This window comes from Cygnus olor, chromosome 8 (assembly GCF_009769625.2).
Source record: "Cygnus olor isolate bCygOlo1 chromosome 8, bCygOlo1.pri.v2, whole genome shotgun sequence".
Lineage (NCBI taxonomy): Eukaryota > Metazoa > Chordata > Aves > Anseriformes > Anatidae > Cygnus > Cygnus olor.
This window is the reverse complement of record NC_049176.1, coordinates 3,402,819-3,430,230: the sequence shown is the minus strand read 5'-3', so window position 1 is coordinate 3,430,230 and position 27,412 is coordinate 3,402,819. Positions and strand designations below refer to the sequence as shown.

The 27,412-nt window shown below is 35.7% G+C and overlaps 2 protein-coding genes across 2 annotated transcripts in view; both read left to right on the top strand.

Annotated features, from left to right (window-relative positions):
- CDC14A (cell division cycle 14A) overlaps positions 1-22,839 on the top strand; it is a 57,943-nt gene extending 35,104 nt beyond the window's left edge. The window contains 10 exon segments of the mRNA XM_040566311.1: positions 1,955-2,042; positions 3,893-4,123; positions 5,653-5,791; positions 8,402-8,558; positions 9,387-9,502; positions 10,024-10,071; positions 11,418-11,546; positions 12,479-12,739; positions 12,741-12,801; positions 21,031-22,839. Coding sequence (XP_040422245.1) covers positions 1,955-2,042; positions 3,893-4,123; positions 5,653-5,791; positions 8,402-8,558; positions 9,387-9,502; positions 10,024-10,071; positions 11,418-11,546; positions 12,479-12,739; positions 12,741-12,801; positions 21,031-21,060 — 1,260 coding nt within the window. The 3' untranslated portion in view covers positions 21,061-22,839.
- A 125-nt stretch (positions 22,840-22,964) lies between these two features.
- GPR88 (G protein-coupled receptor 88) lies at positions 22,965-27,017 on the top strand. The gene has a single exon (XM_040566313.1). It carries the CDS (start codon positions 25,932-25,934, stop codon positions 27,015-27,017), a length of 1,086 nt encoding a protein of 361 aa, XP_040422247.1. The 5' UTR covers positions 22,965-25,931.
- Positions 27,018-27,412: the final 395 nt, after the last annotated feature.

Sequence of the window (27,412 nt, the reverse complement as noted above, 5' to 3'; positions counted from 1 at the left end):
AGACAGTGACAAACAATGTAGTTGTATTGGAAGTTATTTTTGGAGCTGTCGATAGTTCTTGCTATTGCATTGGTTAGGGAGAAAGATTTACAGACTAGAGGTGTACTAAATGTTTGAATATATATTCAACTCTCTTCTTAGAGTTCAGAACATTAGCATAGCTTGAGAAATTAGTGTAGCCTTTGAACTAGTTTTAGCTTAATCTGTGTATAACAGTAAAATTTTGTTCTAAAAACGAATGGTGGGTGGAAACTCTTAGGAATGTGTATACGTAGCATACAATGAGCTGCCTGAAAAGAAAGTATTAGAACAATTGACTAAAGCTGTATACAAAACAGCCCTATTATCTTGTTTAATGCTTAACATCGTTTTACATTTCTGTGAAATGTATGCATGTCTGAATGAATCCTGCTTGCTGTCTGAGTTTGTGAGAACTTGGAATCCTCTTTAATTTTTCTGTCTATTCTTTGTGTGTCTTCTACTATTTTATGTATGATGGTCAGCTTTGTATTTTAGATATGTATACTGTGCTGTATTTCTAGAACTTTAAATGTTCCATCTTTTTGCTATGTTAGATCTTCAGATGTATAGTTGTGTGGAGAAAAGTTGCATAAGATTTAAAAGGAACAGGCTAATGGAAATTCAGTTTCATCTATAAAGATGAACTATAGAGTTCTTCCATCTTACTACACTATCAAGGCAGCTAATTCCCCTTTTGTTCATCAAATTCTCAATTTGCTACAGTGATATTTGCATATAGTGCTGAATATATATATATATATATATATATAGTTCAGAGTGGTTAAAATTTTTAAATTATTCACAAAAAGCTGTATACTACAAAGAACTAATTAACTCATAAATAAAACTGGTAATGCAAATATAAAAATAATTCAGATTGATTGAACAGAATTCCTTTAATAAAGGGAGTAGAGGTGCCATGATACTGAGATTGCAGTCTGGAATAGAAATTTGTGTGTTGCGAGGAGCGGTCCTGACTTGGCAGTAAGAATCATTTCACTAGCCCTTACGCAAGCTTGTTAACTTACTGGAGTTTTTGCTGTCTGAGGATATTTGGAGCAAGCCTAATGGGGTTACCTAAGCAAACAGTTGGTGAATTGATTACAGTAATGCCCATTATCAGAACCTTTCACTCATTAAGATGTTTTGATGAGCTGAGAGCAAAAAACACAAGCTTCATAATGCAGTTGAACTGAATGCCATGTCCTTAAAAGTCATGCTGACAATAATTGCATTGCCAAATGAGGAATGGGCAGTCTTCATTTAAAAAAAAAAAAAAGGCATTCTTCAGTTTGATCAATAAAAGAATCACAGAACCTTTCTGAAGTTTTCATTTAAAAATGAAAAGCTATTTTTGCAAAGAGATGCAAAACCTCAGTTTATTTTTTATTTTTTTGGTTTTGATCTATATTTTGCTTCTGTGATTGCTAGCTCACTAGAGCTATGCCAATATGTGAATTTCAGTTTCTAGAGAGAAAGGATAATTGTTTTTGAAGGCTAACTGTTCTTTTTAATTTGGTTTCCATGAATTGGCTTTTTAGTGCCTACTTCCCAGTGCCTTACAGGGAAGCATTTTTCCATATTCTTTGACTAAAACACATGGTAATGCTAGTGTTTGCTAGCAATATTATACATAGGTGTCTTAAAACCCCAAGTCCTGTACGGGACAAATACCTTAGATATAGGATCTGCATTTATTTGAAAAACTTCAGCAAAATTTGTCGTGGCTTTGTTTTATTAAGAGATTTCTGAGAAACAGCTTATGTTTAGTTCCTATTTAGCTTATAAATATAGGACAAACTTATATTTGAAGTGTTTTAATGCAGCAAGAACATAGAAAAAAAAAAAAACAAAACATAAGGAACAAACTAATTTTTTACACTTTTATCTAGAGATATTAAGATGTTCTTCTCTTTCTTGCAATTTTTTCTAGCGAGTAGAAAATGGTGACTTCAACTGGATTGTTCCAGGAAAATTTCTGGCATTTAGTGGACCACACCCAAAAAGCAAACTTGAAAATGGTATGGTTCAGGGTTTTAAAGTGTATATTTTAGTGCTATTCTTTGAACTTTTTTTTGTAGCATGTTAAACACATATAGTAAATGAGCAAAAGATCATAGATGTTTATAGATTGTCTTCAGAAATAATCATGCAGTGAAGATTTTGTATGCAGTCATAGAACTTAATTTCAAAGGTCTCTTCTAACAGTCAGTGATTTCCATCCAGAGAAAAATGCCAGAAAAACTCTGGTACTTTACTTATCTTCTGGAAACTGACGCCTGATAGGATAAGTATGCAGAATTAAAGGTGAGTTGCATAAAGTAAAGGAAGACTGTATTAAGGGTTTTGTAACAAAGGCAAGGAAAGTCTTTAAAAAGAAGCTTGTCTTTCCTACTTGGGATAATGGAAAGAACATACGTAATTCTAATGAACATATGTAATTCTAATGGAATATAAAAGAGAAACTTGACTGACAAGGTAGAGATTTGGTCCAGCTAAAAGGAAAATCAGTCATATTTCTTGCTTAATTTCACCTCATTCCTTGTGCCATGCTATTTTCTTTCTAAGAGCATGTTTTCTGAATATCTACCTCTTCACTAGTGCTCTCTCATGTTTACTCTAATTGCACAATGTGTCCATTGAAGATTTAATCAAAATCTAGGGAGATAATATTTTGGTTGGTTTGGATTTTCCCCTAGTCACTGTTAGAGTCACTTCTTGCAGAACATCTTCAAAAATGATCTAAATTATTCTGTAGAATCTGGAAAACTTACGTTTTTAACATGTATATAACTGAAATACTATTAAATGAACACTAATGCTTATGATCCAGTTATGAGAGTAAGTACACATTACAAAGCTACATTTTTCTCATTATGCAGTGACTCTAATTGCATTTACCAATGCATATATGACTCGTAGAAATGTCCCATGAAATGTCTCAAACCTGTTTGATCTAGGGGAAAGTTAAATGTAGTAATGCTGTTGTATTGGTGGGGATATAACGTGGACTAATTTCACCTGCACCTTTTCTGCAGTTTTACACTACTTACTACCTAGACATCTGAAACTTAAAAATATTCGATTCAGGAATGTGTGCAGATACCAAGAAGCTGCTTAATTTTTGAGTGTAATTGATGTGGAGGGAAGTAATTGTAAACCTATTTAAGAATCAGAAAAAAAATATATGGGCTGAGGTGAAATCTAGCATAAATTAGCAGAAACTTACCAAGAAGGAGCTGGGAAAAGAAAGTAGTTGGCAAATTAAAGGTAAAGGAGAAGTAAACTAAATACAAATTTGATGAGAACATCACTTAATCCTTTCTTTTCTCTCTACCTTTATGAACGCTTCATCTAGAGGATCATGTTGTGTCTCAATTGAATCAAGGCAATAAAGCTTTTTTTCATCACAGTGAAGCATAAATTTTTCTGGCACTACTTTACCCTTGACTACTTCTCTTGTCCATAATGTAGATCACCAATCTGTTTTCCTCATAAACACAATTTGTCCTATTAAAGCATGTTTTATTCTTATGATGAAGAGCTGTTCTGAAATGCTATATGTAGTTAGCTTTCAAATATCTGTAAATCTCTACAAGTAGAGGGGAGTGGGCTAAACAAGAGGCAGTACAGTGCTTCAGAAATGCTGTGCTTTTTTTTCTGATTTCTTTTAATTATAGCGGTCTTCATGAGCATTTTGTGGGCGTTTTCAATATCAACAACTTTATTATTCTGAATAAAATATTAAAACATCTTCAATATTAGGATGTTTACTAGTCAAAAATTTTTAAAAGGATTTTGACTAGCAGGACATTGAACTTCATTCTCATAAAACAGTTGTTGCAACACACTTTGCTTTGTTTTTTTATAGGTTATCCTCTTCATGCACCTGAAGCCTACTTTCCCTATTTCAGGAAACATAATGTCACATCAATCATAAGGCTAAACAAAAAAATTTATGAGGCAAAACGTTTTACTGATGCTGGGTTTGAGCATTATGACCTGTTCTTCATAGACGGAAGCACACCAAGCGACAATATAGTTCAAAGGTTCCTCAACATTTGTGAGAATGCTGGTGGTGCTATTGCTGTACATTGTAAAGGTATTTGTGCTTATTTATTTCTCATACTGAAGTTCAAAATAAGTATAAACGCATAGAATTTATTTCAAAACTTTTAAACAATTATAAAACCCTGAAAAATAACTTATTCATGTGAAAGTAATATTGCTTTATAATTTGACTAAATAAATGACAAATACCAAATATTTTTATGTATATATTAAGCTCTTTCAGCCTACACTACTGCTTACAGAAACTGACACTGTTGTTCATTGTTCTGTTTTGTTTTTTTCCTTTTAGTATCACTTGAAGGCATGAGTTTTAGTTAATGCAGACTTCTCTTTTGCATTATTCTTTCACAGTTAGCATTATACTAATCTGCTAGGAAATGCCAAAGACTGAAAGGGTTTCTTTGTGCTTTTGGGACTGTTATTCTACATTTTTCTGTGGAGCATAACTTCTGCATTTCACGTTACTGTGAGTTATTGTGATGCCAGTATTTCAAACCAGCCTATGTCAGCATATCAGCTAGAAAATATACAGAACATGCTTAGTCAAGAAGGATTAACAAAGACTCTGAAGGGTTCATCTTGATGTATGTTTAAAGAATTGTGTAAGGACATTGTGGAGACAAATGTCTTGCTGATCTGAAACAATAATAGTGCTATTCAATCAACGTTGTTTTGTTTTTTTTCTCCATGAGCACTAAAAATGCATGTCAGGTAAACAAGCTTAGTTGCCAGCAACTTGTTAGTGTGGCAGAATTATATGTTGTTCAATACATATTGCTTTTTATATAGAAAGTTCACTTCACCAAGTACAGGGGAAGAACAGCTCTAGGCACCAGTATGTGCTGGGACTCACCTGGCTGTGGACAGCAACTTTGCAGAAAAGGACCTAGGAGTCCTGGTGGACAAGTTAGCACTGTGCCCTTACCACTAAGAAGGCTAACAGTATTCTTGGCTGCATTAGGCAAAGTATTGCCAGCAGTCAAGAGAGGTGATCCTTCTGCTCTACTCAGCATTGGTGAAGCCTCACCTGAAGTGCTGTGTCCAGTTCTGGGCTCCTCAGTACAAGACAGACATGGACTTACTAGAAATGGTCCAACGTAGGGCCTGATTGAAGGACTGGAGCACTTCTATGAGGAGTGGGTTGGGACCGTTCAGCCTGAAAAGGAGCAGGCTTAAAGGGGTGGGGGAGGTCGATAAATATCTGGAGGTACAAAAGTATCTAGATTTACTTATTTAACTAGTTTTGCAAGTACAAAATCCAGCTTGGTCACAGTTTTCCTAAATATCAACCCTTAAAAAATGTTTGAGGTAGAAGTGCACGAGGGAGAAGAGTGATCAGTTGCATGTTTTCTTAAAGATTTTTTTTGTAAATATGATATACTAGTTCATATATGTACAGCACTGAAATCCAATAATATGGCAAACAGGATACTGAATCAGAAATCTTCTTCAATTATTAAAGTGGTAAACAACATTATTAAAAAGTTGTCATATCTTATACTTGAATTTGATAATTAGGAAATGCTTATGACTTTGTATGTAATATTTGTGTTTCTTTAGCTGGCCTGGGGAGAACAGGAACACTGATTGCCTGCTACATAATGAAACACTATAGATTCACGCATGCTGAAGCCATTGCTTGGATAAGAATATGTCGACCAGGCTCTATTATAGGACCTCAGCAACACTTCTTGGAAGAGTATGTGTATTTGATTTGCTACTAAGAATCAACTGTTTTTCTACATCCTTATTCTACATCTTTATCCATCTTGTGCTATTGTTTAGGATCTATTTTCTGTCTTCTAATGTTGTATGTTACTGCCTGTTGTAACATATTTAAGTTGAGATTAATTTGAGATTGAGGTAGAATTTACTTGTTAGCAATCATCTTCTCTGGAGCGCTGTGCATTTTGTTGCCTTCAGGGGCAGAGGGTCTCAAGACTGCATATTTGTGATCTGGGGGGCTTAGGAGATAAAGACGAACACATTGGCAGTATAAACTCCAGGTGTAGATGTAAGATTAAATCAACAATAAAGATTTATTAAAATGTTAATATAGAAAAGATATACTTTAAAGATATACGTCAAGCCTATGATGACACTTGAATCATGCCATAGTAATAATTGACTCATTATTTTTATTGTAACTAAGGATTAAATAAGTCTGTGGTGGACAACTTACGCTCTCCGTCAGATTCCTGGCATAACGTATGAACGTTTCTGACCTGGAGCTAATGTAATTATTAGCAAAACATAATTATATGGTTTTAATATGGCTCCTTCTCAAGGCTCCTTCTCAAATTTGACTCTATGCTTTATTTTGAAAACACTTTGTGTACAGGTAATTTGAATGGGAGATTCAAGGTTTGATCCTGACTGGGTCTGACTGGAAATAGATAGTGCAATTACACTTGCTTCAGTGATGTTGATGTTAGGTTTAATTTCATAGTGACTTCTGTGTTGAATTACTACTGTAATAGCTGATATTTCTGAGGTGATACATTCTGTTGTTTAGCTGAAGGCATTTTCATTGTTATGAGGAAAAGATACTGTATAAATACAGTAAAACATTATTTGACCTTGCATCTAAAATAGGATACCAGAGAAAGTGTTACTGTAACTCCTAACAGAAATGGAGCATGAATTAGGATTCCTATTTACGTTCTACTCCTTGGAATGGATACTCATTTATTTGAGAAATGGCCCACCATTGTTCAAAATACTGTAAATCACAAACTTTCACGAATCACAAGTGCTCACTGAAGATGGATCAAATTTTTCCACACCCTGCTGATCCTTGGTTGATGAATTTTTAAAAATAACTTCCACTAAACAGCAAGAATAAGAGAGGAAGATATTAGGTGATTAGTAATTGCTGTTCACTTGAAGAACGAGAAATACAGTAACTCTTTTCTGCAGTGGCCTTGAAACACTCGGTTTGATTTTGTAGATAGCCGAAGATCTTTCAGATTTTTTTCATTAGTATCTATATCACTTATATCCAAGAGTTGTTGTATTGGTCAGTGAGAATTTTCTATTGTCCTAATGGCAATAGATACCTGTTTTGATATTCAGACAAAATTCAAGTGATATCACCAGTAGCCTCAAAATGGGAATAAGGAGGAAGAAGCTAACATCAGTTTTATCAGTCTAATATGAAAAGTCTTGGTCTCAGGACTGCAAAATTGCATCTGACAAAAAGGTCAAATCTTACAAATTTGTTCTCCCAGCCTTCACAGATGTCAAAACTTCATCTCCTTAGGTCCTTTGAGGTTTATCGAAGGAGGTTTTGAACAGTGGTTTTTTTTTGGTAGGAAAAAAGCATCACTTGGGTAGGAGGGTATCAAATGAGTTTGCTACTGTGAATGCAATTAATCTTGAAAGACTTCAGAGGTATTCAAATTCAAGCACACCTTATAGGCTACTTTTATTAGGTGGATTTAGTGGTTTTGTGTGCTTCCCCTCTTCCCCCCCCCCGACACACTTTGTTTTCTTGGGATGTAATGAAATCTTTCAGGAAGTGTTTACCTTTCCCATTTGTTATTGTGCAAGCTTGGGCAATTGGCTCAGGCTACTTGATTCTTAGGCTTTACCTTAATATTCTGTTTTCAAAGAAAAGTTTCCAGTGAAATTATCTTCTCAGACTTTTTTCTGTTCAGTTTTAAGAAATTAATTTTGTTATGATAATATGTAATAGGATCTCAGTTCTTGAATTGGAACTTCCATGTATAGAAGCTTGACAGGTATCTATCCAGCAAAAGCGTGCTAAGCCCAAGTATGTAGCAATTAAATGATGATTATTTTTGCCACCTGTCTAAAGGATATAATCTTGTATTTTCTGAAAGTTGCTCTTAAACTCCTGTTAAACTTTTCGTGACTATGACCACTTTTGCCACACAATATCCATATACACAAAACTTATGCTGATAGTAAGTTAGTGTGGTGTCATAGTTTATTCTACCCATTATGTATATAAAAGAATTAATTTATGTGAATTTTTAAAATTACTTTTAAGAGCCTTTAAATGCTATGGCAATTCATTTAGTTAATCTCTTTTACTATTAAGATTTTGTAAAATGAAGTTCTAATTTCTTCAATGGCTACAGACTTATTTAGAGATTAAGTTTCTTTTTCTATTTTTTAACCATCAAAGATGTTTTTTTAGTGATAAAATGTGCAGATTATTTATTTTCAGTTGAAGATGCACAGAGGATTCAAATGTTGTCAATCTATAAAAGTAGCATGTTTCCATATTGTTTTTATGTGTGCAAATTTATTGATATTAATTGATTTGTTTTGAATCCAAAAGGAAGCAAGCCATGTTATGGCTGGAGGGAGATCTCATCCAATCCAAACAGAAACAACGAGTAGTTGATGGAAACATTAACAGAGTTCTTTGTGGCTTGAGTGATATGTCAATCACTGACAACTTGAACAAAGTACAAGACTTGGATCAATACAGGGAGGTAAGTGTTCATAAGAAGAATTTCAAATAAGCAGAGATAGAGCTGATCATTATAAGTAGCTATAGATCACTTTTAGGTTTGGGGTTTTTTTGGACTTTTATCTTTTTAAATACATGACAATTAGAACAAATCTCAATTTTCTCAAAAACAAAAAAGCTTGGATTATATTTAAAACTTTCTGTGAAATATATGTAAAAGTGTAGGTCACTTCTGGTCACTTATACTTCAGGAAGGTTTGTGTAATTTCAGGTAAGTCTTCCACAGTTTTCAGTTGTGGTTTTTTGTTTGTTTGCTTTGAAAACATAGGGGATAAATTTTCCTAATGGAAATCTACTTATCAGCTAGAAGCTTGAAATAATGCATGAGTGTATAGATGTCCATCCCTTTACTGCAGTGTTGTGGATTACTGCTGTTATGTGTACATTTGGGGTAAGGATCTTATAATTATTTATTGTGAGGAGAGGCATGAAGTGTCAGCTAAAGTGAACGTATTTCTTCTTCTGAACTAGTAAAAACTTTAAACTGTTAATAATAGTTATGGAGGAACGAGTTAGAATTCAGGTACTATAAAAACAGACTTATTTAAATACGTAGTGGCATTAGATTCGAGCATCCTGAACTGATTTTGAGGTTAGATTGTGCATTTGTACAATGACACGCTTTATTCACTGAAACTGTACAAAGATTAGCATAGTGCCCCATGAATGCAAAAGATTGTAAAATAGCCTTTTAAATGTTAATCTTTGCAAAGGAGATGTTCATTAGTTTTAAACTACATTGCTCTTAAGAATTTTGTTTATTTCTTTGCTTGCATACTTTGTTTCACAGAATGAATTTGAAGACAAAGCAGGTATGGAAGCAAAGAATGGCATGACACAGGGAGATAAGCTTCATGCCTTAAAAAGTCGGAGAAGGACATGCTCTACTACAACTGGAGCTCTGAGGTAATTAAATAATTCTGTGGTAATTTGCAATTTTAAATTCACTCTGCTATCAGATCTTTATAGCAAGTACACCGTTTTGTTTAAGCAGTGGTACTAGTTGTGCCACTTCTGTGGTGGAAATTTGTGTGTGTATTAGTTGCATATTTATTTTAATAATTTGTTCTTTTATTTTCTGTCTTCCTGTTCAGGATACCTACCTACTTTTTAGCAGCAAAAGATAAAGCAGAAAATTATTTCAAAACCTTCATACTTATGTCTATGTAGCATTTTAAAACTTGTCCCTAACAAAAATACTTTTTAATTTCTGTAGTTTTTCTGTCTTGTTATATCAATTTTGAATCTTTTAGGGTCTGTAAAAATGTAGTTTGGAACTAAACCCTCAGTTTCTTAATACTAAGTGATCTCTGCTGTTTAAATTAAAATTAAGTTAGTTTCATACTTTAAAGCCTGTGTGAAATATGCAAGTATACTTGAAATAAATTAACCTTTGATTTTTAAAATGTCTTCTCTTGTTTCTTTAGGCTGCAAGAAATGAAACTGCACACCAGGTCCATATCTCAACCTTTCAGGTATTAACCTTAAGAAATTATTTAATATATTCAATTATAGTTCTAAATGTATAGCACTTTAGTCTTCTGTATTCAGTGTTTTGAGTTATGCGTATCACATAATTGATTAGCAGTTTCAGACTTGTGAGAAATGGCAGGGAACAAACTTTTTAAGCAGCTGCAAATAGCAAAAAAAAAAAAAAAAGTAGTTAAGCAAAGGGACACAGCTGCACTTTGGGGATACCTTGAATTCTCCTTAATAACTAGTACATAAAAGTAATTTCTTCAGTCATATTTTCTGATATCCATGCTGTTATGCAGTGAAGGTTGGAGAGTTAACTCATAACCCATTCATTTCTGGAAAAATGAATACTTATCTCAAAAACCTAAATCAGCTAAATGTTGTCTGTATATCACAAGTTGTGGTCTGTGTGGTTCTTGTAGATGGACTAGAGACTATACAATCAATACTTTTATCAGATGTACCAGATGAATATTGAGTTTTAGTACCTTCTGATGGTTTAAAATAGGACACTGTACCTTTTACTACAAATAAGTACTTTCCAGAAGTTTCTGTGGATCCAAGAAAGCCAACAGTTTCTTTTCATTTTCATAAATGTTTTTCATTTATGACATACTGAAATTGAAACAGTACTAACAGTTCCCCTCTAAAGAAAATAAAACCTAGAATAAAAATTCATCTAACTTTAAGAGCTATAGGAATGGTAGATCTAGGTCTTATACTTTTGTAACCACTGCACCCTTTACCATTGCATTTAAAATACACTATGTAAGACATAGTATTTGTCATTATAAAGCATTAATATGAAAAAGAACACATTACCTTCAGTTTTATTGCAGCCTGGATTTTTGAGATAGATTATTCCAGGTGTCTAACTTCAGAGACTTCTGTTTACATGGTGTTGGTTTTTTTTTTTGCTGTGGAAGTAAAGCTATTTCTGCTCTATGTCATTCCTTCTGTGCTTGTAGTTGGAGACTTGTACCCAAGGCCTTAGGAGCTGATCATGACTATACCCCCTTGGTCTAACGATGGAGAGAATTTCATACTACTGCTAGGCTCTTCATTTACTAATTTTTATTAAACTAAAAAAGTATTCTTTGTCATTGCAAACTTGACACAAAATATTGAGGTGAAAAGTAGCCTATAACTATATAATATGATATAGCAGGAGAAAAACACCTTAAGCGTTTCTCAAACCAGGCAAATCATTTGCTGTTGAGTTCTCAGTACATCTTGAGATTACCACTTTTGAAAATACCAGTCTATGTATTGAAAGACTATGTGTTTGGGATGTGCATTTCAATTATAATAATCTTACTTCTCACTAAAACTCCACTACTTCTAGACTGAATACTTCAGGCAGCACCGAAGGATCCATGTCTCCACTGAAGGCCTCCAAAGTCATGACAGTTAATTTACCATCTGCAGAAAGAATAAGCAGATTTACCGCATCCTCAGGCTCTAACCTTAAAAGGTTTTTTTTACTTCTCATTTTGGTACAAATACTTATTATATATTACAGTGGTTTTCAACACATATGCAGTCTATGAAGGACTTGCTGTTCTTGGGTGTGAGAGGGCTTACGTTTATTTATAAAATTATTTGTTGTTCCACTAGCCAAACTTCAGTTGCCTACAGATGGGGAGAAAAAAACAAACCCTGCCCCAAACACACACATGTAAAAACACTACTGGTGTGAGTTTGGGGAGGATTGTGTCAATTCAGAAACAGTATTATGTTGCTCAGTTTTTTATATTCATCTGAATTTATAGGAGCTTTGCAACTATGCCTACAAATCTGTATATTACTAATCTCAAAAAAAATACTGAGCTGTAATTGAAATGATTTTTATGAACCCTTGATTCATTGCTATTCAATTCCATTATTACTACTGTACTAAGTAATTATGGATGTCAAATTAAATATATAATGATGCATTTTTCATAACTTCTGGGCACAACTATTTACTTTTAAAACAACTAAATCAGAGATATTTCTTGACACCTTATTGTTAGTCTCAAATTTTATCATATTCCTTCCTGGTTACTTGAAGACTTTTATCGCACTACCTCTAAGAAACAGAAGAGGAGTTCCTAAACTTACATGTAGACAAAGTATGTTAGTGTAGGTCAGCCACTGCCTCAACCTTTTAACACAATCTCCTGCATGTGCGTGTGATTTGACAGAGGTGAAAGCTGACAGTGGCTTGAGTAAATGAAGTATGGGTACTCCTAGCACAGAATTCTTTTTAGTTAATTTCATCTTTAGAGAAGATGAAGTTGTGTGCACACATTAATTGTTTCAGAATGGTCCATATTATTCACCTAATGTCTTCTGAATTGTCTGTTATGTGTATGTACTACATACATTGTGTGTATTTTTTCCCCCCATGTGTTTTCCATTCAGCGTTTCCATAAACTCCAGACTAGCCAGTTCTCTAGGGAACCTGTATGCTGCTTCAGATGATGATGAGACCAGAATGACATCATCGTCCTCTAGGACAGGTTTTTCTGTAAGCCAAATCTCCAGCCACTTGAATGGCAGCTTGCAGCTGCCACACAGAAATAACCATGAACTGAACAACAACTTGTACAACAGAAACAGCAGTAGTGGCAACAACCTGAGCAGCCAAACCAGTTTTCACAGCGCCGTGACAGATGAGTATGCATCAACCCTCCTTTATGGGCCTTACAGCTCCTCAAGCACAATACCAGAGTCGATCAATTCCTGTAAGTTCAGTCACAACTCTTTCAGGCTTCTGACCACTGCTGATCTTCCTTGCTTCTGTGAGCAAAGCTGTTGTTAAAAAAAAAAAAAAAAATCTTAAACTAGATTAATTTTCTGACTTCCTTTAATACTTTTCAACAGCATTTTGTCTGTTGCCTTTTTAAGTAACTATCATTTCAGCTGCTTTTTTTCTGCTTTTTTCTAGCATCTAGATCATGAAGGTTTTATGAAAATAAATCAATACTAAACTTAAGCTAGTACCTTTCTTGATACCTTTTTTATAGACCTTCATCCCCTTTAGATTTTCATTTCAAATTATTAATAATATAGTTTATAATTTTATTATGTATCTTAATCTTCATGCAAAAATAGATTTAAAGAAACTTTTGTATTGTTTGTGTCATACTAAATGGAAGATAGTGCATTCTTAAGGATAGGATTCCTTTAAAAGATGAGCGTGCTTGACTTCAAACCGAAGTCCTCTTCTAACATTAAAAATATTTCAGGGCTATATATTTCTGATGGTCTTACCATTTTAGTTTTCCTACCTATACAACTTTGCTGCCTTGGGTTTATTTTGTGCCCTTTTTCTGTGTGAAAGAGTATGTATAAAGAGGATACGTGAATAAATTAGTGCAACTTGAAAGTGATGCTGTACAAAATGTAGAGAAGAGAGACTACAGAGACTTCACTTGTGGAATCAGAAATAAATTCAGCTACAAAATGTCAATTTCAGGGAAAAAATAAGCATTTAAAAAACAACATATCTGGTTTCCAAAGATTGGATATCATACTAATTATTAAAATTACTGCACTGTACTTAATGGAATATATTGCCTATAATTAATTGAACCCATCAGCCTCCATTTATTACTGATGCTTCGTATATTTCATTTTTCAACCACTGGAAATAAAATGAACTTCACATATAATTAACTTGAGAATATTGCACCTTTCTGTTTCCTCACCACAGACACATTATTTGTTTCAGTACAACTAAAGTTTTAGTGTTATACCTGCTACTGTTTTTCAGTGTGGCAAGTCCCCTGCCTTAAAACAGGCGATACACACCTTGCACCACTTACAGGTCAGAAGCCACATGTTTATAGCTTGGGTATATGAGTTGCACTGTATGAGGATAGGCAACAATAGAAAATGCATTTTCACTGTTTTATTGTGGAATTAATTTGTGTGGGGGACTGAAACCTAGCTAGTATGAAAAGTATTTTGAAAACAAAGCTGCTGTGAGGGAACTTGTTACCTCTTAGATGTTTTGTTATTACTTCGATGGATGCTTGCATTTGAAAAGTAGAGTTGATGTGCTTCTTATCCACTGCAACTTATCTGCAAATAAGTGTTAATATTCCATGATATTAGGATCACTGAGTGATCTGTATTGAGTTTAAATATGAGTTTAAACAGTACTTTAAGCACTGGCAGTAACTTAAGTCCTAGGGAGTTCTTGAATACTACCACATTCTTTTAAGTTACCAGAAGTTATTTTACCTCTTTAAATTGGTACTATTTTCACCTGTTATATAGGATCTTACGAGGCAAACTACATGTAATTGAGATTTGTTTCAAGTTGGATGCAGAAACCATCCTAATAACTTTTATAAGGAAACCAGTTCTAGAACAAAACTGTTTTAGTTCAAGCTACTAGTTTGGTTGAATTCTTCCAGACACAGAGATGAAAAGCTGTACAGCAGACTGAGGATATTTGATTTGAGACACAGCCATGAGTATTTCATTTGTTGATAAATTCTGATGATTCTAGAAAGTCAGCCTTTCTAGGTGATCTCAGTTTTGTATCCAATAAGCTTACAGAAATTCAATTCTCAGAAGAGGATAACTGACAAAGGCTCCAGCTGTGTATAGTGGAACAAAAGTCAGTACACAAACAAAGGTAGAGAGTAATCACTAATTTGAGTATCTAAGTGGCAAAGCATGTCAGTTTTGGATTTCTCGCCTTCAATAACCTTCAATATTGTCACATTTAAATAAATTTGAACAATAATTCCTGGGAAGGTCAATCCATTCCTGTAACAGAATAGTACAATAAGAAGTACCTAGTAATAGTACAATAGAGTACGTTGTGTAACTGATATGCTGCCAGAAGTAATTCTTTGTTTTTAGCCATATCTTAGTTACAGCTACATATTACACATTAATACATAAACCTACATGGAGAGCCCTAAGGGGTAGAGTTGCCTTACACCAGTAACATGACTTGATCATGAAAAACAAGTTGCCGTTATTTATAATAGCTCCGGTTAGTTACAAGAGTACTAAATAGTAATACAAACCATTCCAGGAACAACAGACACACTTCCTCAAACAGCTAAAGCTTTAGAGGTTGAATAAAAATACTACATCTTAAAAACTTGTAACTGTCATCTCCTTTGGAAAGGTAGTTGCTTTATGCTACAAGTAATCCTTAACAAGAAAAGCAAAGTTGGTGGTCTTGCCCCTTAAGCATAGGCTTAGAAATTAAGTAATGATTGATGCCTTGTTTCTTATTCTGTCTAGGTATTTACAGAAGGCTAGCACTATGTTGCTATTTAATCTGCTGTGAAATAAAGATTAAGCTGTAAACTTAAAGATAATGAAACTGATCAAATAGTTCCTCAAACATGTAGGAAAAGGGGCAGGGTTTACAATATAAATTACTGTCTTATGTCTAGTATTGGAGCTACATGCTTCCTTCTTAGATAAGGGTGAGAAATTCTTACAAAAAAGGGAGGAAAGTGAGGAACATTGATTCTTGCTTAGTTTAAGCAAGAGGAAAAGAGTAATTAACAAACAGGTAAATGGTCATCCTGACACTGTAAAGCTATGCGCATCTTTGTAAGGAGGGAAATATTGTTCCCTTGCAACAAAACTATTAAGTGACTTAAAATAACGATTTAAATGAAATGTTAGGCATAGAATGAAGTTTTAGATTGAACAGGAAGTATTTCTACAGGAAAAAGTAGCTTTCTAGAATGTGCTGCTATCTTAATGACTTAGTAATGGATGTAATGGTATAACTTTTCAGCAGTTCTTGGCTTAATACCATTTGTTGATGAGGAGTAGAGGTTATACAGTCAAATATCTAATCTCTGCATACTTGTTTGTCTGGTAGTGAGTCTCAAATTTACTGGCTAACACAGATCCTACTTGATATTGGTTTATTTTGAAGACTTTATTTTGATAGTTGGTCCCACTACTGGAAGACAGTCACACTTAAAACCTTTTAATCTGAAACTTGATATATTTCTATTATAGTCCTTTAGCTTATTTTCTTGTCATGAAGACATTTCATGCTATTTATCTCAGTTTTGTTCTCTTTTGGTAAGTAGAACTCTTTGCATGTATGACACTGGCTCAAACATCCTTTTGGATAATGTTAGAATCCTTTACAGTTTTTTGAAAATTACTTTTCAGAAAGTAGAGGTAGCACTCTGTCATCTTTCAGGTGCAGAAAGCTTCTACCTAGTGCTATCCTGGTTATATATTCAAAGCTTGCATTAGCTTCTTTAACTGTAATGCACTGGAAGTTCAGGGGGATGGGGAGTTCTTGCTATCCAAGATACTGACGCATATTATATTTAAATGTCCTGCATTCCTTGTTCTTTTCTGTAGAACTCTGCATTTACTTGAATAAAAGCATCATTTTTTTCCCCCTTTTCTTCCTGGAAACAATTTGTGAACCACAGAAGATTGTTGTCTTATCTGGATGTCAGTGGTTGAAGTAATATTTTGCTTGTGGTGATATTCATCAGCAGTCATAAACTCATGAGCAAAATATGGAGTAACATGAAGCCTTATCACCTGTTCTGGCAGAATTCTGTTAAAAATAGAATTTTGTTTAATGATTTCCACTTCACTGCTTTAGATGCTGAAATTACTTGAAGTCTTGTCAGCCAAACCTTAGCCTTGATGCAGTAAGTGCTTTGTATTACATTGCACTTTTCTAATTGGTGCACATCAGATAATGTACCTGACAGAAGTCTATTACATATATCAATAGTTATGTTTATTCATTTAACTTCTCATCAAAGAACTCTTGAAAGATATGAATTACATGCCTGTGCTTTTTACTAGCAGAATTCACTTAACCAGAGTTAAATGTCAAACTATCTGCAGTTGTACAGGTATTCTTATTTTGGAAAATCACCTTATTCTTATTTCTCTTTATTAGTTTAACTATTAACACCAGTGGTGAAGGAGCATTTTAAGATGGTTAGGACAGTGAATGTTCATTTCTAATGAATGTTCTTTAATATAATTAGTGAGAAAATGAGGAACTTAAGTTTTAGGTGATGCAAGTACATCATTCTTTTTTCCAGTATGGAAGAGAATGTTATCTAATACTTATTTTCTCTTTTTTTATGAAAAATTTAACACCCATTTATTCATACTACTATTTCACATTCTATTTAAAACAAAAATAGCCATGACTGTGTCTTCCTAAGGTTGTCAGCCATATATTTTTCCCTAATGGCTTTTGTTCTTTCATCAGTGTAAGCTTGCTACGTGTATCCATTTTCTTATTACCATGTTTTATGATGCTGTATGCTGATGAACTAGATAAAAAAATTTGATTTTCATAGAATGGACAACTTGCCATTCTGACCAAGTGGAATAAATATTTTATTTGCAAATTTAACAAGTAGGGTGCTTTGATTAAACATAATCTCACAATTATAATCTGCAGAAATAATCTTATCATGTATAACCACATCTAAGGTACTACAGTAAGATTCCTTTCTTGGATTTATAACTATTGTAAACACAAAATATCACTCCTTACAGTGTATTTTTACCAGAGAGTATGTATCTGGGTAGTCTTAAGATGAGTCACCTTTTGCTTCTATAGCTGTCATGGAAACTGACAAGATGGAAAAAATTCAAAAATTGAGAAGTGCAACAGTATTTTAAAGTTTATGTATATGAACTTGATACTTTTAGAAGAGGTTTTCTTAACTACAGCTTAACGTCGGGGAATATAGTTTTTTGAAAAAAAAATAGTGTATCTTACTGATCTGTAAATCTAGCAGACTCAAAGGGTCACTTGAAGTGCGTATGTAGTTCTTATAATATACCCTGGTTTATTTTAGTGGATCTTGTTTTCATATTATTTCTTGCCTTCTACAACATTCTTGTTTCAACAATGTTTTGGGAGAGTTGATGGGCCATTCAGACTTAATTACTTGTGAGATAAGGATTTTATCCTAAAAATAGTGATGTAATACTTGAATTTTGCTCTCTTCTGGAGAAGGTGCATGTTCAGTTCCTAACAGATAAACCTAAATGCTGTAGGGTTGTTTGTTGTCTTTATAAGTTAGTTTGCAGCTGACTTAGTCCTGAAGTTAAATGTGTATGAATATGGTTCTAGCACCTAGATGGATCCATGGTTTTTCTTTTCCAGGAGACTTTCAGTGTCTCCTACTGAACAAGAAAATGATAATAATCTAAGCAGTTGCTTCAGCATGAATTTGATTAGAATGATATCATTCCTTGTAGGGAAGCAATCTAATTCTTAATTTGTTTAAATGTTGGATACTTGGGTATAAAATGCTAAGCTTGATGCTGCAGGAGACCATTGTAGGATTACACATTGAGGTTTTTACTTAACTAACTTTATTCTCTCTTTGTGGCAGTTCAGCAACTTCATCTTATTTTTCTTTTATATTTTTCCTCTATTTTAAGAAAGATTGTCTTAAATACCAGCCTGTGACTTGTAAAGGTGGATTGGGGCTTTCTGTTTTTAATAAAGCTTTCAGAATTAAAGGCTATACTTTGACTCACTGCAAAATAGGAGGTAGGAATATGAATTCTAAAATAGAAAACTCCTTCATTTGAGATTTAAAAAAAAAAAAAAGCTAGGTTTTGAAATATTACAGTCAATCTCTTTGGACAACGTAAAATGTTAAGAGCACTACTTAACTGTAAAATCCGGAAAAAAAAGAAAAAAGAAAAACACCCCAACTATATTTTGATTTTTCAAACTCAAAAATTAGTCCGTATACTTTACAACAGCTATGTTGTTATAACTGCCACCATGTTTTTAGTAATAGGAGCTTTACAGGAAGTGATTTCAATTAATCTTACTCTAGAAAAATTGTTGATTAGATTTAGTTGAATTCTTTCCTGTATTCAGAAGAGGCTTTGAAACATTAGGAAGACCTCATTACTTTGAAGTAGCGCTATGCGAAGGGTGGAAACACTAAAAAGCATGCTTCTTGATTTTACAATAAATATTTAAATGAATAAAAAACACCTACCCATCTGTAATGAAAATTAACAAAACATGCGATCTTGTTTTCAAGCAACCTGAATGCATGGATATTCTTTTTGACATATAGTCATAAATTTTTCTTTAATGTTTTTGTAATTTAGATTTCTAACAATTTAATGAATTTTAAATTTCAGAATACTTAACTTAGAGTTACTTATTTAAATTGTAATGTAAAATTTCTGGTTACTACTGTCTATTATGTCTTACATATGCTGCTCATAGTTCTCTGTCAACTAATGCCAGCTGTTCCTGAGAACAATGAATATGTACAATTTTTTCAGGTCATCCTTCTTCTGTACAAGCTTAAAGCGATCTATTACTGTACATCACACAAGAGTGTATCACTATATTTCCTGTGTTTTTCATTTTTGTTAACCAGCTTTGCTTGAAATTCAATTCTGAAGGATCAGTTTAAAATCCTGCTTTAGTTGATGCAACCATAATTCTGATTTTTAAAATATTCTTCCAAAAATGAGATAGCTTTGAGGATCATTTAGAGAGCAGAAGTTTCGAGTGCTTGTTAATGAAGGGATATTCTTTCTGCTTCCCTCTTTACATATGTAATAACTTGACAAATGTTCTCACTAATTCTCATAACCCAGAATGGTTAGAGAACACTTGCGGGGGGGGGGGGTGGGGGGAACTTCTATGATTGTGTATTTCATAGTGACTCTGAGCCTATAACAGAAAAAAAGAATGCTTTTTACATCTGCTTTGTTTTACAGTGAATTGTTTTCTATTACACGATATCCTTCATTATCAAATCTATTTGCTGCTAAAAACATACCCTTTTTAGTCAGTGTCTCTGTATGCTGACAGCACTTTCTCAATCTAGGAAAGATTATCCAGATGGTCTCAGATCTGGAACATGTGAAAAATGCATTTAAAAGACAACTTCAGAAACATATTTTGTTTAGTCTCAGTGTATAGGAAGAAAAAAAGCAGTATTAGTGTTCTAAAGGTTTATACTGAGGTGATTTTTCTACTAACAGGTTTCAATATGGATGCCAGTGTGCATTTCTATAGTCACAAGTTAGGAGGCATAGTGGAAAAACAGACAATAAGGCTGAGATTTCGTAGAACTCATGTTGTTCAATAGTTTTCTCTAATCCTACTGTATTGATGCAGTTTTAAATATGAGGTGTGGGGTGTGGATGAGTTGAGTTTGTTTACGTTTACAACTCTACCAGTACAATGAAGAACTCTCAGATAAGACTGACTTTCTGGTCATGATGCCTTCCTGAACACATTTGTACAGGAGGTAATAAAATGTTCGGTTGCTCTCTAAACTGATTACTTTATAAGAAAACTTTAATGGAACCAGAAATAAATACAGTAATTGGAAATACAGTAATTGGATTATGTCTTCATCTTAAATACGCTATTTGCAGAGCCATATGAACAATTTGTAGTAACAGTATAATTTTAATCTTTTTAGTAATTATACTTGAATTTATTAATTTCTAAAATTATGATGCTGTAATTTTCTCAGTAATGAGCTACAACATGAAAATTTCCTATGTCATTACCTGAATCAGCACCTCAAGTGTGCTCTGTTTTTTCACAGTAGCACTTTCATTCTTATTCAGGATAAATGGAAATAACTCAATTATAATAGCTGCAATCATACATTTTCCCAACACATTTTTAAAATGGTATTTTAAGCTGTTATTTCAGAGGATTTGTAGTATTTTCTCCAAGAATCTCTAGAATTTGGTTTGGAGAAGTGTAGATACAGAAAAGTTGATGAATTTTAGTGTTTGGTTTTTGAGCTTCTGTGTCCAGTTTTGAGTTGCTTGTATTTTGAGTTTTACCTATGCAGAAATTCAGATCCCCTTCCAACTCTTTCTTCCTCCTGTCCTTCCTCTGCTCCTTAAGTGCAAAATGCATATTGCATATAAATATAACCTCTTTAGTGAGTTTTAATCAGTTTTTCTTCTCTGCACAGTCCCTTCAGTCTGAATATGTTCAGTACTAAAGCCTTGCTGCTTTGGTGAAACCTGTTGAGCTCTTACAATGGAAGTCCTTCATGAAGAATTTAAGGAAAGATGCTGCTCATTCAGATGAGGATTCTTCAATACAAGTATATGTTAAAACCTTAACACCAAGAGGCAACTTCTCAACAGCAGAAAATTTCTGGTTAATGACTACTACAGATGCACTGAAGTTGAATTTGTGGAAATTATTACTCCATGTTATATACAGATTTAAATTTTTTAATGTTGAAACTACTTGAATATATTTCTGAGTTTCATTATGACATTTATTAACTTGTGTACAGTCTTAAAATATATTAAGAGAATATTTTATTAAGCTATATATATAAAATTATGTAAAAAATTAGAATGTTTTAATTTAGTTTTTCACTTCTTTGCTACCAAAATGTGTATTTTAAAGAATTTTTATGTGTTTATCAAAGATATGAAAAAAATTTTTACAAACAAGAAGTTTTTTCTCATTTTATGGGTCCATCATTATTGCTTAAAGCCGAAGGTAATTACCTCTTTCACTAATTGGTCTTCTGTTAACTTAATGGAAGTCTAACTAGTGAGAGACTAGTTATTACACTGTCAACTGAAAGCACTTGAATACAGTCTGATTTCCACTTTCAGCTGCTGATCTTTCATAAGGAAAAATAAATTGAGATGCAACATATAAGTCACATCCTCAATTGCAAAAAGAAAGTAATTTAGCTGATGATTCAATCATATTATTAATACTTTCTTTCAATTTGTCTTAAAGGAACATTTTAACTTTTCAATGTAGAATGTTAAATTTTGCTCTGCCATACATACTGCAAAAATAAAGATAGACAACGCTTAAGTTGGTAAGAATACGTTTGTATGATGAATTTGGCAGTTCTGCATACTTGCATGTTGTTAACCTACATTTGGCAGTATGCATACAAGTTTCATTAGCAAAGCATATTGAAGTAGATGTTGGAACTCTGTTGAATTTTCACTTATTGATTGGATGTTCCATAAATCTTTTGATTTGAAAACTACTGTTAAAAGAAATCTTTTGATTTGAAAACTACTGTTAAAAGTATAGGTAGCGTAACCTGCTGTATCATAGAATAGTTTTCTCATTAGTAAAGATAATCTTTAATATATAATCAGGTGCAATTAGGAATGAAACTTTAAATGAAATGGTGTTCCAGTGAAGTATGAGAGATCATGTTTAAAACTTAGACTCCACAAGCAAAAAAAAATTAAGCAGCTGTGAAAACTTTATTTGCCATTGCAGTTCAGAAGACAAACACAATATAATTTGTTACTCATTATTTTTTCCAATATCTACAGGAATTTGAGAATAAAATGGGGTTGACTTATCAGTCTTTGTTCCCGAAAACCTGTGAATGACCTGCATTTGCTCTGCAAATGAAGTTAAGTGCCACATAATTTTTTGAAAAGTTTTAGATCACAAATTGGTACATAAAGTTATGCTGAAAGTGTTAATAAGCAATACCGAGAGCAGCTATATGAATCACTGAATAAGTTACATACAATACTGTACCTTTCCACAATTGTGTATATGGAACATATACACACACACAAAGTAGCATATGTGTGTGCATATATATACATATACGATATCCTGTATATGAATTATAGATTAATGGTAAGGTAATTCTACCTCTCAAGGAAAAAAAAAGTTGTGCTTTGTTATAAATAGTTTTCCTTAATAAAATGTTTAATTTTGGAATGTAGATATATATATATTATACAGCTAATTGATAATAAAATGCATATATCAGCCAGCTTTCTTGTTTTTCTTGTCTTTCCTTATTCTTTAACATCATAACAGCAAAATCACCTTCTTCTAAAGCATGTAATACACTTACAAGATAACATTGCAAAAAGAAATGAGTATGATGGGTATCTTTCATCTCTAATCTTTCTAGCTAATATTCCTCTATTTGCTTTGCATAACAGTCTCAAGTATTTAATCAACATGACAATATTATTCTCTGAAGATTGCATTTCTAAGTACCATAATTTAAAATGCCTCTTAATTGAGGAAACATCGCTTTCCAGGACGAGGATCCTCGTTAAAGGTGTAATACACCTTATCTATTTTACATGTGCAACAGTTTTATTTAGCCTCACTAATAATAGTAGGGTCTTTGTCTGTAAGAAAGCAAACAGTCATGTTTTCGTTTTGCTTTTTTTTCCTTCCTTTAGTTAAAAATTAGCTACAAATGGTTTTAACATAGTTTAATTCTGCTGATGATTTTCAGCAAATTTGTTGTGTTGCATGATAACTTATCCGTGGTGCTTAATATTCCTGTCAGGTAAGTCAGTACTGCAATAGGTAATGTCGACAGTAGGTAGGTAACTGTTGCATAGCCACTCTGAAGGACTGGCAAAATCAGTAATAGAACAGCTGCTTTAGCAGCTGCCCAAATTCTAGCAAATAACACAATCTTCCAAAAGGGTTCCTGTCACTACACTGAAACAATTAATGGATGTTGGTTTGGATGCATATAGTAACTACAAAGAAAGAACAGATAATTAAAAAGTGTCTAGTACATTGAAAGCAATTCCTCCCTTTCCCTTTTTTCTATACTTCCCTCTTACTGATTTATTATACTAAAGACAGTAAATGCCAGCTAATGGACAGTGTTTTGTGTTCTTAAAAATTTGTGATAAGTATAGCCAGTATTCCGTAACAATCAACTTCTTAAAAAAATAAAAATAAAAAAAATTTGGGGACAGTAAAATGTTAGGAAGTCTTTAGAACCTTATAGCTTTTCAGAAATACCCTAAATATTGTTTTATATCCTGTTCACTTAACCTTGAACTTTACCACTTCCATTGCTTCATATATAAATACATCTCCTCCTTCTGGGAGAAAAAACTGTAGCACATGAGGTCTTTAAAAGGAGGTTGGATAAACATGGAAGGATGGATTAAATAAATCTAAAGGTTTCTACTGGGCCTACAATTCTGCGGATAATGCCTTATGGAACCATTAATCTCTTCAAAGTATGCTTTATGAAGCTTTTTGGTTAGGGAGATATTTCTTGTTACAGATTTAAAGAATATTTTTCAATTACAGTACTGCAGAAAGAGGAGGATTTTAGTTTCTATAATAACTGTTCTCTACTGACAGCTAAACAATGAAAGGCCTCAAAAGGTTTGACACATGATTAGATCTACACTGTAAAGTGCAGCAGGCAAAAAAATATGGTAATTAAGGGCCTGATCAAGTAAATTGCTCAGGTATGTCTTTAACCTTAAGCACATGAGCAATCTAGTTAATTAAAAAAGAACAGATACTCATAGTTGTAATGAATCCATATTTGGATCAACAGTCCTGTCAATTACAAACATGAGACTTTCTGCCAAATAAAAGATGTGCTATGTTGCAAATTAATCCATTGACCTACACAGATTAACTTCATTATCTTAAAGAGTTTATTATGATTACCTCCTAACATACTATTTTGCTACTGTTATTTATCAGCATCGTGAGTTTGACAATATCTAAAATACCTTACAAAGATATCTTTAGTCAATACCCAGATAATACCTAACCAGCTGACAAAGTTTACTTATCTAGCTCATATATAAACCATGTTTAAAAGCAGTTTCTCTCTTAATCAGCATTCCTTTTCTGGAATGCTTTTAAGAGGAAATTAAGTCATTTTTCTCAGTTTCTTATAAAATCTTTTCAATGGTAAGTAGAGTTAACATTTGGTCCCTGTTTGAGTAAAGCATTGTAGAGTACCTGGGAGAATCCCAGTGCCAACTCCTGCCCATCCTGTGACTGTGACACCCTGCTCTTCAACCAACTCTTACTCTGCGTGAGAAGTTTTCATTCCGTTCTGAAGGAACTTGCTTTTTGAATTGAATTTGTTGTGAAACTGTTTCAAAGACTATACTGATTCCATTTCACCTGTGTACTTAGTGACACAAACATTTACCTCCAGCAGGTTAGTGATGCAAAACGTCCTGTTAGAGAAAACAAGCTGAGTGTTTTATGAAGAAATGTAGCATATGTAGGTTGAGGACCAGCTTCCTCAAATAAGAAATGCTGTCTTAGCAGGGATCTGTGTACCTATTGCATTTGAAAGATTTAACTTGCAAACATTATTATAGACCAGTTCTGAAATTGTTTAACGAAACAGTATGTTTTTGCTTAACAAAAATAAGATCAGAAAAATCAGTTTCAGTATCTAGCAGAGGAGTTTCTACAGCAAATGAATTGTATTTTAGTCATAAGTGACTGATATTAGTTTGAAAGCTTGCTGAAAATTAAAGTTGCGTAAATGGGCTAGAACCAGGAAACTGGCAAAGCGAAGAGAAAAGAGTCAGACTGTGTAGTTGCAGTATTTCTGGAGCATGATAGATTTTTTTTTCCCTTCTTGATTTAACAAGTTGAAAATCTGCTGAATAATTCATGAAGAGTGGAAGGGCTGAATCTTCCTGGAATGATATACAGTGTACGTACTGTGGCACAGGAGAAACTGCAAAGCTTTGTATCAGTTGCTGCTGTTTCTGCTGCCGATTGCAAGGTGCTGCTGCTTTTGGCATTTTCACAGCTACCGAATCCTCAGTCATGCTCCCATCTGCTAACAGCTATCTGCACCCTATGGACCCACCTTCGCTAGCTAGTCTGTGGGATTTCTTGTTACCTCCCTACCTTGGACACTGCTGTTCTCCAGATTGCTACTGCTAACTGCATTTTCTGGACTTGCAGCTTGTATGACTGAAATCTGCCTTAGAGTCCCTCAGCTGCACATCCTCTCTCGTGTTTGGCGGGGGACTTCTGCAGCAGGATCTTCGGACCCAGCTGAGGATGGGATTTACAGGGAGAAGCCAAAACTGAGCTGCATTCAGCGAGATGCCCAACGCCTCTTCCTGGAGTGCTAGCTCGCCGCTGCTGCTGCTCTGGGAGGACTCCTCCGGGACCCGCATCTTCCTGTCACTGCTCTATGCGGTCCTTGCTATCTCAGGGACCTTATCCAATGTGATGGTCATCTACCTAGTTTTCTCCTTCAAGAAGCTGCAGACAACCAGTAACGCCTTCATCGTCAACGGCTGCGCGGCCGACCTCAGCGTGTGCGCCCTGTGGATGCCCCAGGAGGCAGTGCTGGGGCTGCTGCCCCCCAACTCCTCTTCCCTTCGCTCGGCCGAGTACCGCCTGCTCCGAGGGGGGCTCCTCGGCCTCGGCCTCACCGTCTCGCTGGCCTCTCACCTGCTGGTGGCCTTCAACAGGTACGTGCTCATCACCAAGCTGCCCAGCGTTTACCAGGCCCTCTACCAGCGGAGGCACACGGGCTGCATGATCGGGCTCTCCTGGGCCCTCGCCCTGCTCCTGCTCCCGCTGCTGCCCGGGCTCTGGACGCCGGGCTCGGCCCAGCAGCCGCCCCCGAGGCAGCCAGACGGCGGCTCCCGCTACACCGCGCTGCTCCTCGCCCTGGCCGTGCTGGGCCAGACGGCGCTGCTGCTCCACTGCTACCTCGGCATCGTGCGGCGGGTGCGGGGCAGCGCCAAGCGGGTCAGCGTCCTCAACTTCCACCTCCTGCACCAGCTGCCCTTCCCCGCCGCCCCGCCGCCGCCCCGCCGCGCCCAGCGCCGCCTCAGCAGCGTCTCGGTGCTGCTGCTCTGCTGCGTCTTCCTGCTGGGCACCCAGCCCCTCGTCTGGGTCAGCCTGCTGGCCTTCTTCCTGCGCCCGGCGCCGGCGGCGGTGCAGGCCGCCAGCTGGCTGCTGCTCTGCTCGCTCTCGGCCCTCAACCCGCTGCTCTACACGTGGCGCAGCGAGGAGTTCCGACGGGCGGCGCGCTCCGTCCTGCCGCGCGCCGAGGGCTCCGCCGCCGCCCCGCGACACCACGCCGCCGCCACCGGCCCCGCCGCCGCCGCTCCGCCCTGCCCGCAGCTGCCGCGGCGCCGGGGCACGGTGTGCAGCGCCGCCGCCGCGCCGCGCTGAACGCCCCTGGGGGCCCGCGGGCAACGGCGAGGGGAGCCCCGGCGCCTCTGCGCCTCGCCGTCCGGCGGCGCCCGCCGCCTCCCCTCAGGCGCCGCCTCACGTCCGAGAGCTCAGGCGCCCCGCTCCGGCAGCCTTTGGCAGCCCTGCGCTGTGCCCTGCTGGCCCCGCTCGCCTCTTGCTGCCCGCGTGCAGAGCCGTGAGGCGAGGCCGGGCGGCGGTGTCCCGCCCTTCGCCGCCCCTCAGCCCGCCATCCCGGCCCCACGCAGCGGGTTTGGAAATCTGCGGTGACTGGTAAATATGGCAGCGGGCGTTAACCGCTTCTGAGCTCTAACGGTTTCAGTGTAAGGCAGGCGCCTACATCTCTTTTTCCTGAGACTCGCTGCAAGTTTGTTTTT

Excerpts from the sequence above, each read along its gene's own strand:
- GPR88 (XM_040566313.1), top strand. The coding sequence starts at position 25,932 with ATGCCCAACGCCTCTTCCTGGAGTGCTAGCTCGCCGCTGCTGCTGCTC.